Below are 14811 nucleotides of genomic sequence, written 5' to 3' on the forward strand. Positions count from 1 at the left end.
TCCAAGGTTTGACCGTATAAGGAGTTGAGAGAAGTAAGCAGGGCCTTGAAGAATTAAGGCTTTATATGTAAGAAGGAGGTTTTTAAATCAGCTCTAAACATTTTTAGATGAAGTTTGCAGTTCATTACACAGAATTATCCCAAGGCCTCTTCCTTGATTAGTATCCCTAAATTTGTGAAGAAATGTAAAACCGTTTGGTGCTGCCTCAGCTAAAGGAATGATATCAGATCCACTGAGCCAGGTTTCAATAAGATGACACAAATCAGATTTTGTACTCAATATAATATCATTTACCAAAGCAGCTTTATTTCCAAGAGACCAAATGCTTAGCAAACAGTATTTTAAACTGTAAAAGATATTTTTGAACCGACATCAAACCTTTTTTTAATATGATTCACTAATACACTGTCCTTTACTAGATCACTGTCCTGCTCCACTGACAGACTGAGGAGATTGTTCCTCTCCCAAACTATGCGACTCTTCAATTCCACCCGGGGGGGTTGGGGGGGGGGGGGTAAATGTTAACATTATATAAAGTTATTGTCTGTTTTTACCTACATTATTATCAATCTTTAATTTAATATTGTTTTTTGTATCAGTAAGGTGCTGCTGGAGTATGTGAATTTCCCCTTGGGATTAATAAAGTATCTATCTATCTATCTATCTATCTATCTATTATATACCACCTTTCATATCTATCTATCTATCTATCTATCTATCTATCTATCTATCTATCTATCTATCTATCTATCTATCTATCTATCTATCTATCTAATACAGGTACCCTTAGAGGAGGATCCAATGAGAATGTACAATTTTTAGTTAAATTCTATTTCTTTGGTGTAATTTTCTTGTTTAACATAAAATGAAGTTTGTTAAGAACATGTTGAGGTGTGCAGAGATTACAGTGGACCCTTGACTTACAAACTCAATTCGTTCGCGAGCGCTGGTTGTAACTCTAGTTGGTTGTAAGTCAAGACTATTTTTCCCATAAGAAATAATGGAAATACCCATAATGCGTTCCGAACCTCCCACAGCAACACTTACTTAACCTTTTCATAATAAAAAAGGGTTGTATAATGTTCATAATTTACCAAAACACCAATCATTTTTCTAATGTACTAACCAAAAAGTTATAAAAAGTGCCTAGCCTACCAGAAACAACAATTTCATACTGTACTCACCATTTAATTTGACATCTTTGGGTTGCAGGAAGGGAGGAGGAGGAGAATGAAATGGAAGGTGGTTATTGTTTGGAAGGAGCCTCCTTATACAAATCTTTTCTTTGTAAAATTGTTGAGATGGTGGATTTTGACATGCTGTACATATTAGCGAGATCGGTCACACGAACACCACTCTCATATTTCCGCACAATTTACTTCTTCGTTTCGATTGTGATCGCTTTCTTTACCTTCGTTACCTTCTCTTCCTTCCTTAGCAATTATCAAAATAAATTATATAAATCACTGCACTGACCGAAATTACATCCACAAACACGTGTCTGGGCTCCGACTGACGCTTACAAACGCTCTCGGCTGTTTGTTTACAATCGCGCATGCGGATACACGTGACCGCATTCGGGTCGTAACGCAAGATGTTGGTCGTAAATCAAAATGAAAATTTTGGTCATAAATCAAGTTGTTCACATGTTAGGCCGGTCGTATATCAAGGGTTGACTGTATCATTAGCACTGAAAAATACCAGAAGATAAAAAAGATGTGGTCAGGAAAACAAGGTTTGGAACTATCATTTCAAAACTAAACCGAGGCTAGCAGGAATAAAAGAATAATACTCGACAGTCAAAGATAAATCCAAAAACAAAATCCAACCACTTGGGTCTGCTTTTGGGAAAAAAGCAAACTGACACTAAAGATACTTTTGAAGTTGTGTTTTCCACCGAGGGATACCGTATAGTATTTATAGAGTAATTTCTGTTACATCATAGCCACAATGATCGAAGTCATGTGATCTGCAAAATGATGTCTCCTCAATAAAGAAAACCACAATTTAGAAAAAGTCAACATTTAAAATTCAAAGTAAAACATAAAAATAAGTCAAGAACTGGATTCCTCACATTTCAAAACCCTAGAATGTGCCAAGCAATATTTATAAATGGTTGTCTAATACTACTCTGCAGTGTTAACCTGCTGGATTATAGAAGATTTTTAAATAATGCGACTGTTTTTCTGTTTTTATTATTGCCTCTAGCTTGCTGAATCTGATGAATTATACATCCTTTTGGGGTCCAATGGAACTGAGTAACTGCATAAGTGGTGACATTGACAGTCTCTCTGTCTCAGCTGGTAAGAATTCTTGAGTGTCAGTGAAAAAAATACAAAGTCTCGTATTTTGATAGATAATCATATATGGATATATTTTAGTTCAGATCATAATCCAAACTAAAATAATTCTTTATGGGTTCAGTTCAATCGGACCTAAATCTCATCAGAATTTCTTAACACTTCAAGACAAGTATCAACAACAGTTGAAACGTTAAGAATTAAAGGCTAACCACCAAGAAAAATCACCGGGAAATGTATTATATAGTTTTATCCACTAGATGGCAGCAAACGCACTGAGATAAAGATGAATCTGCATTCGTTTTCATTACAACATAGCGTTAAGTGCCGGCAGCCACTCTAGTCAAAAGAAATCCTCTGCCGGAGATGTGTCGTGTATTGTCGACGACTCGGATTCTGCTCTGTCAGATGAGGATTTTGAGCTGTCGGAGGAAAGTGACAATGAGAGTGCTGCTGTTTTATGTTTTTCACAGTTCTGGGTAATAAAAATGAGTTTGACGAAACAATCAAAAATGAAGCTTCCAAAGAATTAATGCATATAGTGATGTCACTATGCAGTGAATATGATATTGTAAGCTACTCATGGCGTCTGCCAGGTCCTTCAAGACCTCAAGCTGAAAGTATCATTTCCATTGCCAGAGGTGCATGGCCATCCTGGTAGCCAGGTGGGAAAATGTTAATCAGTAAAAGCAGGGTACCAGGTGCACATGAAATTGTGTGCTTCTGTGGTTCCGCTACCTGGAGATTCTTCTGTGTCTGCTAGAGCAGTCCATCCACAAACACTGAGAGATCTTGCAACCACAACAATAATTTATTTCTTGTATAGACCAGAGTCACATAAGGAATGGCTCAATGGGCTTTAACAGATGCTGTTTGTTTATAGCCCCCCAGGAATAATACGGAATATTATGCAAGTGAATAATACGGAATAGTAGTATTTTACTATGATTTATTTGCAATCATTCATGGATGGATGGATGGAATTTTTTGGTTTCCACAGTTTCTATTTAAAAAAAGGTCCTCAGTGGCCTTTTTACAGCAATGGATTGGACAGCAATTAACTTTGTATAATACAGTATGTTTTTTTTTTTTTCCTTTGCAGAAAATGCGGCCGAAATTGCCACTCAACTCAAAGACATAACGAATAATGAGCTGACCACTGATCAAGTAAACAAAATTGTCAGCAAGCTCAAGGAGTTAATCAGTGTAGCACAGATCAACGAGTCTTTGGCGACCACCGTGGTGGAAGTGTTTTCCAATGTTCTGAGTAGCCCTGATGAAGCTTTAGCGCATTCGTCAGATGTGTAAGTACAACTGCTATATTTTTACATTTACTGTGTAGAATTGCTTTAATACCTGTAGCTGCCGAGATATTGGTGTGGTCAAGCACGGGTAAAACGTGTGCCGAAAGAAATCTCAAAGTCCAAAAGTTCGTTTTAAAAATATTTAGTGAAAGTTAAAAGCAAATAATCCACACAAGAATAAAAGAAAAAACAGTTACACACGTAGAATAAAAGGCAAAAAAAGGGAAAAATGTATCTTCTATAAACTTATTTTCTTGAAAAACTTTAGTTGTTTCTATACTTAAAGGTTCTTTATTTCTCCTTCTCTACTTAAAGGTTTTTAGCTTCTTCTTCTTCTGTACGCTTTACATACGGCACAACACATAAATTAAGTGCTGTTTTCTTACATATTTACTTCACACACTCAAAGGGCCCATAGGCTGGTTGGCACATAGGCACGTGCCCAGGCACGGTTTAAAACCTTATGCCTTCCACACCTTACTCATGGCAAGGCTGTCACTAACTTTTAGGATGCCATCATCTATATGCTACACCGATCCCTCTCCCACTTGGACAGAGGCAGTGGTGCTGTAAGAATTATGTTTCTAGACTTCTCTAGCGCCTTCAGCACAATCCAACCTCTGCTCCTTAGGGACAAGCTGACAGAGATGGGAGTAGATTCATACCTGGTGGCATGAATCGTGGACTATCTTACAGACAGACCTCAGTATGTGCATCTTGGGAACTGCAGGTCTGGCATTGTGGTCAGCAACACAGGAGCGCCACAAGGGACTGTACTTTCTCCGGTCCTGTTCAGCCTATATACATCGGACTTCCAATACAACTCGGAGTCCTGCCACGTGCAAAAGTTCGCTGACGACACTGCTATCATGGGCTGCATCAGGAATGGGCAAGAGGAGGAATATAGGAACCTAATCAAGGACTTTGTTACATGGTGCGACTCAAACCACCTACAACTGAACACCAGCAAAACCAAGGAGCTGGTGGTGGATTTTAGGAGGCCCAGACCCCTCATGGACCCCGTGATCACCAGAGGTGACTGTGTGCAGATGGTGCAGACCTATAAATACCTGGGAGTGCAGCTGGATGATAAATTAGACTGGACTACCAATACTGATGCTCTGTGTAAGAAAGGACAGAGCCGGTTATACTACCTTAGAAGGCTGGCGTCCTTCAACATCTGCAATAAGATGCTGCAGATGTTCTATCAGACAGTTGTGGCGAGCGCCCTCTTCTACGCAGTGGTGTGCTGGGGAGGCAGCATAAAGAAGAAAGACGCCTCACGCCTGGACAAACTGGTGAGGAAGGCAGGCTCTATTGTTGGCATGGAGCTGGGCAGTTTGACATCTGTGGCAGAGCGACGGGCGCTGAGCAGACTCCTGTCAATCATGGAGAATCCACTGCATCCACTGAACAGGATCATCTCCAGACAGAGGAGCAGCTTCAGCGACAGACTGCTGTCACCATCCTGCTCCACTGACAGACTGAGAAGATCGTTCCTCCCCCAAACTATGTGACTCTTCAGTTCCACCCGGGGGGGGGGGTAAACGTTAACATTATATAAAGTTATTGTCTGTTTTTACCTGCATTATTATCAATCTTTAATTTAATATTGTTTTTTTGTATCAGTATGCTGCTGCTGGAGTATGTGAATTTCCTCTTGGGATTAATAAAGTATCTATCTATCTATCTATCTATCTATCTATCTATCTATCTATCTATCTATCTATCTATCTATCTATCTATCTATCTATCTATCTATCTATCTAACTGAAGAATAATGCTTACTCTGTTAGAAATGGCAAGAATATACCAATACGATTCTATTTACGGGGGTTATAGGAACCTCCCATAGATTATGCATTGTCATCTAATAAATATTCATAAATCTTATAGAACTAGGAAAATGGCTCTTACAATACCTTCTTTCAAATCAATTGCACATTTTTGTGCCTTCTGTTCCAGGTAGTAGCAAATAGGATGTATTGTGAAAACTTTTTAAGATAAAGGTTTATACCTTTGCTAAGAGTCTTATAAGTCTTAATAAGCCTGAATAACACTTGGGACAGCATTCTAGTATTTGAAATATCTTCAAGCTGCAAAATATCCTGATCATTTCTATGTGTTTTGCCACTCTAAGGTACTCATCAATATTTATGAGTGGGGCGGAGCCTTCAACCAAAACAAGAAGCTGCAAAGCAATTTTTAGAAGAAACAGAAACAGAACCTATCATTCAAATAAACAGTAGTGACGACAATGTGTATCGGTTATCAGACGTTGACATCGATAGTGACGCTGCTGCATATAAACTGCAGTGATATGCCTGGTGAATTCGGTTGCGTGAAGCTTCACTGTGTTGTGACAGTAGCTGCATGAGGAAGAGACAAAATTATTCCAATCAATTAGAAGGACAAGAAAGGCGTTAGCCCCCCTAAGGACACTTCACAACACAGTAACTGTCAATTTTCAAGTCGGGGAAAATGTGTTAAGTTGTGGTAGCCCTCAGTAATACAAGGGGCACCTTGTATCGTGTGGATCAGGCATTGACATTCTAACGTCTCAAGCACCAGCAACAGAAAAAATATAAGAACTTGTACTGTGCTGATTGTGACATCAGGATGTGCATTGGTGACCATCTTAAAACATGACACATAGCAGATGTGTACTAAACCAGCATCCGTACAGCAGTGGGCACTCGACATGCCTTTCTTATTGTATTTATGTTAACATTTTGGTATTTACCTATTTCTGCTGCACATAATATTTTTTCTTAATGTAAAAATAATTAAACGTTTTTTTGGCTCATTTTTTACGGGTAAACATAACTTTAAGGATTCTACTAGGAATGAACTTTTAAAACTTTTTTGAAGAACATGAGTGGTGCAAACTATAACTTTATTTATTTACTAGAGAGACCCCCCCCCCGGCCTGCGCTACGTGCCAGCCACTTCACATCTCTGCCGCTCGCGTATGTGGAATAAACTTTCACCAAACAACAAATCTTTTAATTCTCACGGATAGGCCTCTTCATTGGGAGGCAACAGTACTTTTCCCTGAAGGCAACACAAATTAGGCAATCTACAAGTCTCTGACTTAAAGTTTAAAGCTGAACAGTATCTACATACTTCTGTCATGTCACCTATGTCCATATATTCGATCTCACCGAGTAATAATTTCCATTTGTTTGATTTTAACTATCAGTTTTTTGAGATTTTCGAATTTTAGTACTTTCATAATCTCTCACCTGCTCTCCATGTGTATCGCGCCAACGTTTTTGAACCTCTTTACGACGTTCTACCTTGTCTTCTACTCTTTGTCTTTTATTTCCGACCCCACTTGGAGCTGAGAGCGCAGGAACGGTGTCTGACAATAGCATTCATAAGAATGAGAAGTGAGTGGACCGCGGGCGTGGATGTAAATGTTTGAGAGGAGTGCAGGACTTGTCAAAATCTCTTGGCAAAAACTCTTGTCTCGTGGGACCTGAAATTATCTCTCGCGGGAGTTGAAATTATCTCCGAGAAAGTCTCATCTCAGGATTTCCTTTTATAATAGAGAGATTTATTTATTTGTTTATTTATTTGATACTTTTTCATTTGTTTGTAGAGCCCTAAAAACAGTGGACGAATTAGCAATGAAAATTCTTTTCACTGGCCCATCCATCGCCATCACATCCAAAAATCTTGCATTGGGAATTTCAGCTCTGAATCAAAGCACTTTCAATGGGACAGCTTTCTCTGCAGGGTCTCCTATGAGGTCTGATGAACTCCAGGTAAACATAAAAAGTCCTTCCATCCATTCATTTTTACAATTTAAGAAGTAGAAGCTTTTTCTATTTTGAACTCATAAGGAAATGTTTCAATGTTTCCAAGGTTTAACGTCAATTTAAAATTTTTTGTCATGCGTGCACAATACAATATGTGCATGTTTACCAAAGACACCAGTAATAAAATATAAACACTGTGACTATATCACTATGAGTTGGGTATGTTTCAAGTCAAAGTTATTTCTTCACAAACATGCTATATACTGTATGTATTTGTCACGCAAAATTGTGTTCTACGGTTAAAAGCTTCCTATTAATTTAAAAAAGTATCTTTCCCACACTGGCAAGTTACATTGGAGGCTATGGGGCACGGAGGAAAAGCTTAAAAACTCACCGAACACGTCCATTTATCTAGCCAAGCCAGTTGTCGAGTACTGAGCCGCGTCTTCCAAATTTCTGACACATGACTGGATTAAACGGATTAGAAAAGTAACGTAACATGACATCTTCTGGCCGATTTTGAATTTACGTTTTCTTTATGAACGACGATCTCTCCCAAGGAGCTTCACGCCTGGCCCCTTCTATCTCCAGAGCTTTTCCAGAGCTGACGTTCGACAATGTATTATCAGCAAATGAAATAATGTATCTACTTTGTATAATTTTAATAGGTCAATTTTGAGAGAGACCACCAGAATGCACTGGCAGAAGTTGTCCTCCCTCCAAGTTTACTGCTTAATATGAACGAAGGCCTACTTGATACCATTTCCCGAATTCAGTTTGCTTTCTTTACCAAAACAGGACTTTTTCAGGTGAGTGCTTCATGTAATCTTCTGTGTTTAATTACAGTGTACAGACGTGAAAACGACAGTAAATTGGTTGTGTATTGGGAAGTGTCAAAGCTGCTGCACATAACAGATACCTGATGGACGAGGCATACGCAGCTTTTTTGGGACTTTTCCCAATGAAATATTTCATTTTCTAACCTGGTTAATCCAGGTAAGGCTGTCAGTAGGGGGTTTTATTCAAATATTATCAAATGAAAAATTTAATAAAATATTAAAGAGGAAAATCTTTGTCAAAAAGCCAATCCCTTTGTACACAACTAGATGTTTAATTATTTGATTTTAATTATTTCAGGACCAGAATAAAAACAAGTTATCATTAGTGGTAGCGACGAGTGTTGGAAATGTTTCCATTAAGAATCTTAAAGATCCTGTCATGATTGTCATTCAACATACGCAAAAGCAGGTAAAGCAAATCCTGAACTTGTTTCTTTGACTAATATTTATGAGACACTTTCTAATTTGGTGTAACTGTAATATCATTGCTGGATTATGTAACGTTTTAGAACTGAACCGGCGTACGGTGACCTACCCTGGAAGTGCCACTTGCTGTGTGGAGTTTGAATGTCGTCCTCTAGTCAGTAAAGTGATTATTCATCTCTTCAGTGTGGTTGACCACAATAACTTCACTTTGTCATGGTCAGAGTTGGCTTGAGACAGACATACAGTATTTCTCTTGATATTACATACTTTAGTGTAATATCTCTTTGATTACAATTGCTCTGTCTGATTTTAATTTTTGTATTTTAGTTTTGTTTATAATGCGTGTTTTATCTATTGTTCAGTGTCCTTGAGTGTTTAGAAAGGCACCTAAAAATAAATAAAATGTATTGTTATTATTATTATCTGTATATATAAAATCCCTGTGTGCGTCCAGGTGTCCGTGTGTGGGTGTCTTCTGGTGAAGTGCGCACGGTGCGATGCGTGATATTACTGTCAGAGAAAGTTAGAGGCGTTTTACGGAAATACAAACCAGTATCACTGCGAGAGGAAATTAAAGGTACACAATACAGTGACGCATATTATAGCCACATACAAGCCAGTATTACTGTCAGAGGAGATTAAAGGCATATTACCGACGTGCACGCCTGTATTACCGCCAGAGAAAATTAAAGGTATATTACAGACGTACAAGACGGTATCCTTCAATAAGGGCGCGCACAAAAAGGCGAGCCTCAAAAGGGCGACCTCAATTGGGCGCAACGAATAAAGGCGTTCGTAAATAAAGATCTGAACCTTTGTTGCTCTTCACATATTCCAGAGCCATTTGAACTAAATTATCTACGAACACCTTTATTCGCCGCGCTCAATTGAGGTCGCCCTTTTGAAGCTCGCCTTTTTGTGCGCGCCCTTATTGAATAGAGCCATACAAGACAGTATTACTGTCACAGAAAATTAAAGACACACAATACACGGCAGCCCACGAAGAACGGTCAGCTCAGGAAGTAAACATCAACAAAAGAAAGGCTGAAAGAAAGAAAAATACGACCAACAAAAAGAATGAGGTCAAAGTCCCTTGCCATTTAATATAGACTGTTCCTACTAATGTTTATGCAATACTGTGCTAGCGCCCGTTATTGTAACGGGCTAAATGACTATCCATCCATTCTCCAACCCGCTGAATCCAAACACAGGGTCACGGGGGTCTGCTGGAGCCAATCCCAGCCAACACAGGGCACAAGGCAGGGAACCAATCCTGGGCAGGTTGCCAACCCACTGCAGGGCACACACACACACACCCACCTACACACCAAGCACACACTAGGGCCAATTTAGAATCGCCAATCCACCTAACCTGCATGTCTTTGGACTGTGGGAGGAAAACTGAGCGCCCGGAGGAAACCCACGCAGACACGGGGAGAACATGCAAACTCCACGCAGGGAGGACCCGGGAAGCGAACCCAGGTCCCCAGATCTCCCAACTGCGAGGCAGCAGCGCTACCCACTGCGCCACCGTGCCACCCGCTAAATCACTGGTTCCCAAAGTAGGGGTCGCGACCCTCTGGGGGGTCGTGAGACATTGGGGGGCTGTCGCGAGATGATTTCCAAGAAATCAAATACTTTTTTAAAACTTTTTAGAAATTAATTAATTTAATTTTTTAGAAAAAACATTTTATCCATAACTAAGAAAGGATAAAAACTAGTAGTTAATAGTTACATTTAAAAAAAACATGCAAATTAAAAAGCCATCAGCCTTTCAAATTTCTTTCCGTTCGATCGCGACCCCTGAGGTGATTATGACAGTTTAACGACACATCAATGGCGTCAGTTGCAGCAGATCAATTTACAGCACCATGTTAAACATTCCGACATGTGCACATAACGTGTAGGTAATTTTCATCGCTTTATGCTTAGGATATTATTTTTGTTGAAATGAAACGTTGGTTAATATCGACCAATGACAACGCGGATAGGCCAGCGGAGGAAAGCGGAGAAGCACCACCGTCAGAAAGCCCATCGTCCTCAGGTACGGAAAGACACCGTTGCGCGCAACATTTGTATATTTTAACCACTTCCGAGGATAGTGGGGGTCACGAGTCACTGGCACGGATATTTTGGGGGTCGTGAGCTGAAAAGTTTGGGAACCCCTGCGCTAAATGACTAGTTAATAATAATTTTATATTAATTTTCCCAGCACATCAAAGACCGTTAATATGCCACACTGCTTAGAGATGAATAACCACTTACAAGTTAGGGGTTAAAATAGAATCTTCCATTAGATATGTAGTGGAAGGCCTGGGAAGCATCACTGATTCACATAAAGGGCAATTAATGCTGAGGTATGTTTTATTTTAAATGATTTGGGAACTTGGGTGAATATTAAGCCCAAACTACTCTGTACACAACACCCGAGAAAGATAACACATTCACCACAATATTGTATGATAAACAGTAACGTATTAAAGGACACCAATTCAATAGTCTTGCAAAACAACAAAATAACGCATACACTCCCCCTGACAATTACATTATAAACCAGAAGATGAAAAACAGTGTGATATAAGGCGCTTTATGGGCGCCGACCCGACACAGACTGACACCAGAGTCACGAGTAAAATACACAAAAGAATTTATCTTCTTCAGCCATGGGACAGGTCTTCCCCGTGCCCCACTGGCCCTACACAGTCCCCAAAAACACCCAAAACACACTCTTCTTTTCCTCCACTCCTCCCTTAGCAGCTTTGTCCTCCTCCTCCTGACTCTGGCGCCATGAGTACTATTCCTGTTATAGCCCACCCGGAAGTGCTGCACGTGCTCATTGACCTACTTCTGGCTGCACTTCTGGGTGTGGCTGCGCTCCCACCCAGACGGGCTCGTTAGGCCGTGTAGCTCTATGCCCAACCAGGATGAGCTCCAGTGTTCCACAAAAGCGGCCCTGACGCAACCCAGGGGGGCTGCCAACAAAGGTTCCGAGGGACGTAGTGTGGCTCCCATGGCTGCTCCCCAGGATCCCGTGACAAAGGAGCCGTCCGCCACAACAGAAATAGCAAAAATCGGAATATGAAAAGCTCAGTCCTTCTCTTCAATGAATAGGAAACGGTCCGGTGTTTAGGTGTGTCTGCTATAAGATTTGTAGGAGTTCCAGGAACTAGAGAGGTGATAATTTGCTCCACAGTTCCCAGATAACTACCGGGGTCTCACCCGTTCCCTGGTGTGTCGCTGTATTGACAGCAAAACACAGTTTGAGAAAACATTTGGTCCCAATTTTGGTGGAGGTTCCCCCGCGTGAGAGGCCAGCATTGCCTTTAAGGTCCGGTTTACTCGTTCAGTGAGGGTGGTTTGAGGGTGGCAGGCTGTAGTCATTTTATATTTGAATCCCCCTGAAGGAAGAAATATCTCCATCACCGAACTTGGGGATCTCTGTCTGAGAGTAGATGTTTAGGAAAATCCCAATGCGTAAAACTGTCATTTTTCAAAATGTCTTCTCAGTCTTAGCCTTAGCAGTCACACATATTTCCACCCTCTTTGAATATATAGCCAAAATATTAACATAACTAGATAAACACTTTTATAAATGTAACTTAACTTATCTAACTCAAAAGTCTCTTACAGTTACTGTTGGAAAAAACCATTGTAAGCAGAATAATTTCTTGTAGCATTTAGTTTGTAACAATTAAAAGCATTATAACTTTTAAATTCACTCTTACATTTTGTCCACAGATAAATTCAACCTTCAAACCGTTTTGCGTTTTCTGGGACTTCAAAGCCAATGGTAAGTATACTCTGTTTATTGATAGTTCTATTAAGGAGATTTAGGATTTACGCTTGCTCTGGGAAATAAGAAAAGGCTTGGAAAGTCCACAGTGGCTACAGGGTTTCATTCCAACCACCCTGGCCTAGCAGATCATGAAACTTGGTGTTTAATTACACAGCGTGTTAGCATTTTCATTCTTACAAGAAAAATCTTTATCACATTGCAGATTTTTCATTTTCAGAGAACATTATTTGTATGTTTTGTGGTCCGGAACAGATTTATACCTTTTGGTCCTTCCCTTCTCTCCCATTTATTTCTAAATATTTTATCAACACAGATACTTCATGGTGCATACAGTGCATCCAGAAAGTATTCACAGCGCATCACTTTTTCCACATTTTGTTATGTTACAGCCTTATTCCAAAATGGATTAAATTCATTTTTTTCCTCAGAATTCTACACACAACACCCCATAATGACAACGTGAAAAAAGTTTACTTGAGGTTTTTGCAAATTTATTAAAAATAAAAAAACTGAGAAATCCCATGTCCATAAATATTCACAGCCTTTGCTCAATACTTTGTCGATGCACCTTTGGCAGCAATTCCAGCCTCAAGTCTTGTTGAATATGATGCCACAAGCTTGGCACACCTATCCTTGGCCAGTTTCGCCCATTCCTCTTTGCAGCACCTCTCAAGCTCCATCAGGTTGGATGGGAAGCGTCGGTGCACAGCCATTTTAAGATCTCTCCAGAGATGTTCAATCGGATTCAAGTCTGGGCTCTGGGTGGGCCACTCAAGGACATTCACAGAGTTGTCCTGAAGCCACTCCTTTGATATCTTGGCTGTGTGCTTAAGGTTGTTGTCCTCCTGAAAGATGAACCGTCGGCCCAGTCTGAGGTCAAGAGCGCTCTGGAGCAGATTTTCATCCAGGATGTCTCTGTAAATTGCTGCAGTCATCTTTCCCTTTATCCTGACTAGTCTCCCAGTCCCTGCTGCTGAAAAACATCCCCACAACATGATGCTGCCACCACCATGCTTCACTGTAGGGATGGTATTGGCCTGGTGATGAGCGGTGCCTGGTTTCCTCCAAACGTGACGCATGGCATTCACACCAAAGAGTTCAATCTTTGTCTCATCTGACCAGGTCTCAGGTCTGAGAGTCCTTCAGGTGCCTTTTGGCAAACTCCAGGCAGGCTGCCATGTGCCTTTTACTAAGGAGTGGCTTCCGTCTGGCCACTCTACCATACAGGCCAGATTGGTGGATTGCTGCAGAGATGGTTGTCCTTCTGGAAGGTTCTCCTCTCTCCACAGAGGACCTCTGGAGCTCTGACAAAGTGACCATCGGGATCTTGGTCACCTCCATGACTAAGGCCCGCTCAGTTTAGATGGCTGGCCAGCTCTAGGAAGAGTCCTGGTGGTTTTGAACTTCTTCTACTTACGGATGATGGAGGCCACTGTGCTCATTGGGACCTTCAAAGCAGCAGAAATGTTTCTGTAACCTTCCCCAGATTTGTGCCTCGAGACAATCCTGTCTCGGAGGTCTACAGACAATTCCTTTGACTTCATGCTTGGTTTGTGCTCTGACATGAACTGTCAACTGTGGGACCTTCTATAGACAGGTGTGTGCCTTTCCAAATCATGTCCAGTCAACTGAATTTACCACAGGTGGACTCCAATGAAGCTGCAGAAACATCTCAAGGATGATCAGGGGAAACAGGATGCACCTGAGCTCAATTTTGAGCTTCATGGCAAAGGCTGTGAATACTTATGTACATGTGCTTTCTCGATTTTTTTATTTTTAATAAATTTGCAAAAATCTCAAGTAAACTTTTTTCACGTTGTCATTATGGGGTGTTGTGTGTAGAATTCTGAGGAAAAAAATGAATTTAATCCATTTTGGAATAAGGCTGTAACATAACAAAATGTGGAAAAAGTGATGTGCTGTGAATACTTTCCGGATGCACTGTATGCACAGGTTTAAATGAAAGCACGTTAGCTCGGGAGATGTCGGGTCATTTGCACCTCGCTGTTTACGGATGGTTAAGAAAACGGGCAACAATTAAAATAGTTTCAAACTAAAATAGGGAATTATGGGTTCTGAATCATAATAAATGAGTTAACTAAAACTAAGCCACATAGTGTTACTAATAAATAAATGGGTTGTAATTAAAAAATATGATTAAAGCAAAAACCTGCAGCCACTGCGGACCTCCAGGACAGAAGTTGAGTACCCCTAGTCTAGTGATTACTGTATGTTTAAAGATATCCATCCATCCATTATCCAACCCGCTATATCCTAACTACAGGGTCACGGGGGGTCTGCTGGAGCCAATCCCAGCCAACACAGGGTGCACAGCAGGAAACAAACCTCAAGCGGGGAGCCAGCCCACCACAGGGCACCCAC

General features: G+C 40.5%; 1 protein-coding gene across 17 annotated transcripts in view; it reads left to right on the top strand.

Annotated features, from left to right (window-relative positions):
* Window positions 1–14811, top strand: part of adgrg6 (adhesion G protein-coupled receptor G6) — a 193136-nt gene that overhangs the window by 124739 nt on the left and 53586 nt on the right. For all 17 annotated transcript variants that reach the window (XM_051919519.1, XM_051919518.1, XM_051919523.1 and 14 more), the window contains 6 exons: window positions 2209–2303; window positions 3403–3604; window positions 7209–7374; window positions 8037–8177; window positions 8506–8616; window positions 12372–12423. In XM_051919519.1, the coding sequence (XP_051775479.1) occupies window positions 2209–2303; window positions 3403–3604; window positions 7209–7374; window positions 8037–8177; window positions 8506–8616; window positions 12372–12423 (767 nt within the window). The remainder of the gene's footprint in view (window positions 1–2208; window positions 2304–3402; window positions 3605–7208; window positions 7375–8036; window positions 8178–8505; window positions 8617–12371; window positions 12424–14811) is intronic.

Source organism: Erpetoichthys calabaricus, chromosome 15 (assembly GCF_900747795.2).
Source record: "Erpetoichthys calabaricus chromosome 15, fErpCal1.3, whole genome shotgun sequence".
In the NCBI taxonomy this organism is placed as follows: Eukaryota; Metazoa; Chordata; class Cladistia; order Polypteriformes; family Polypteridae; genus Erpetoichthys; species Erpetoichthys calabaricus.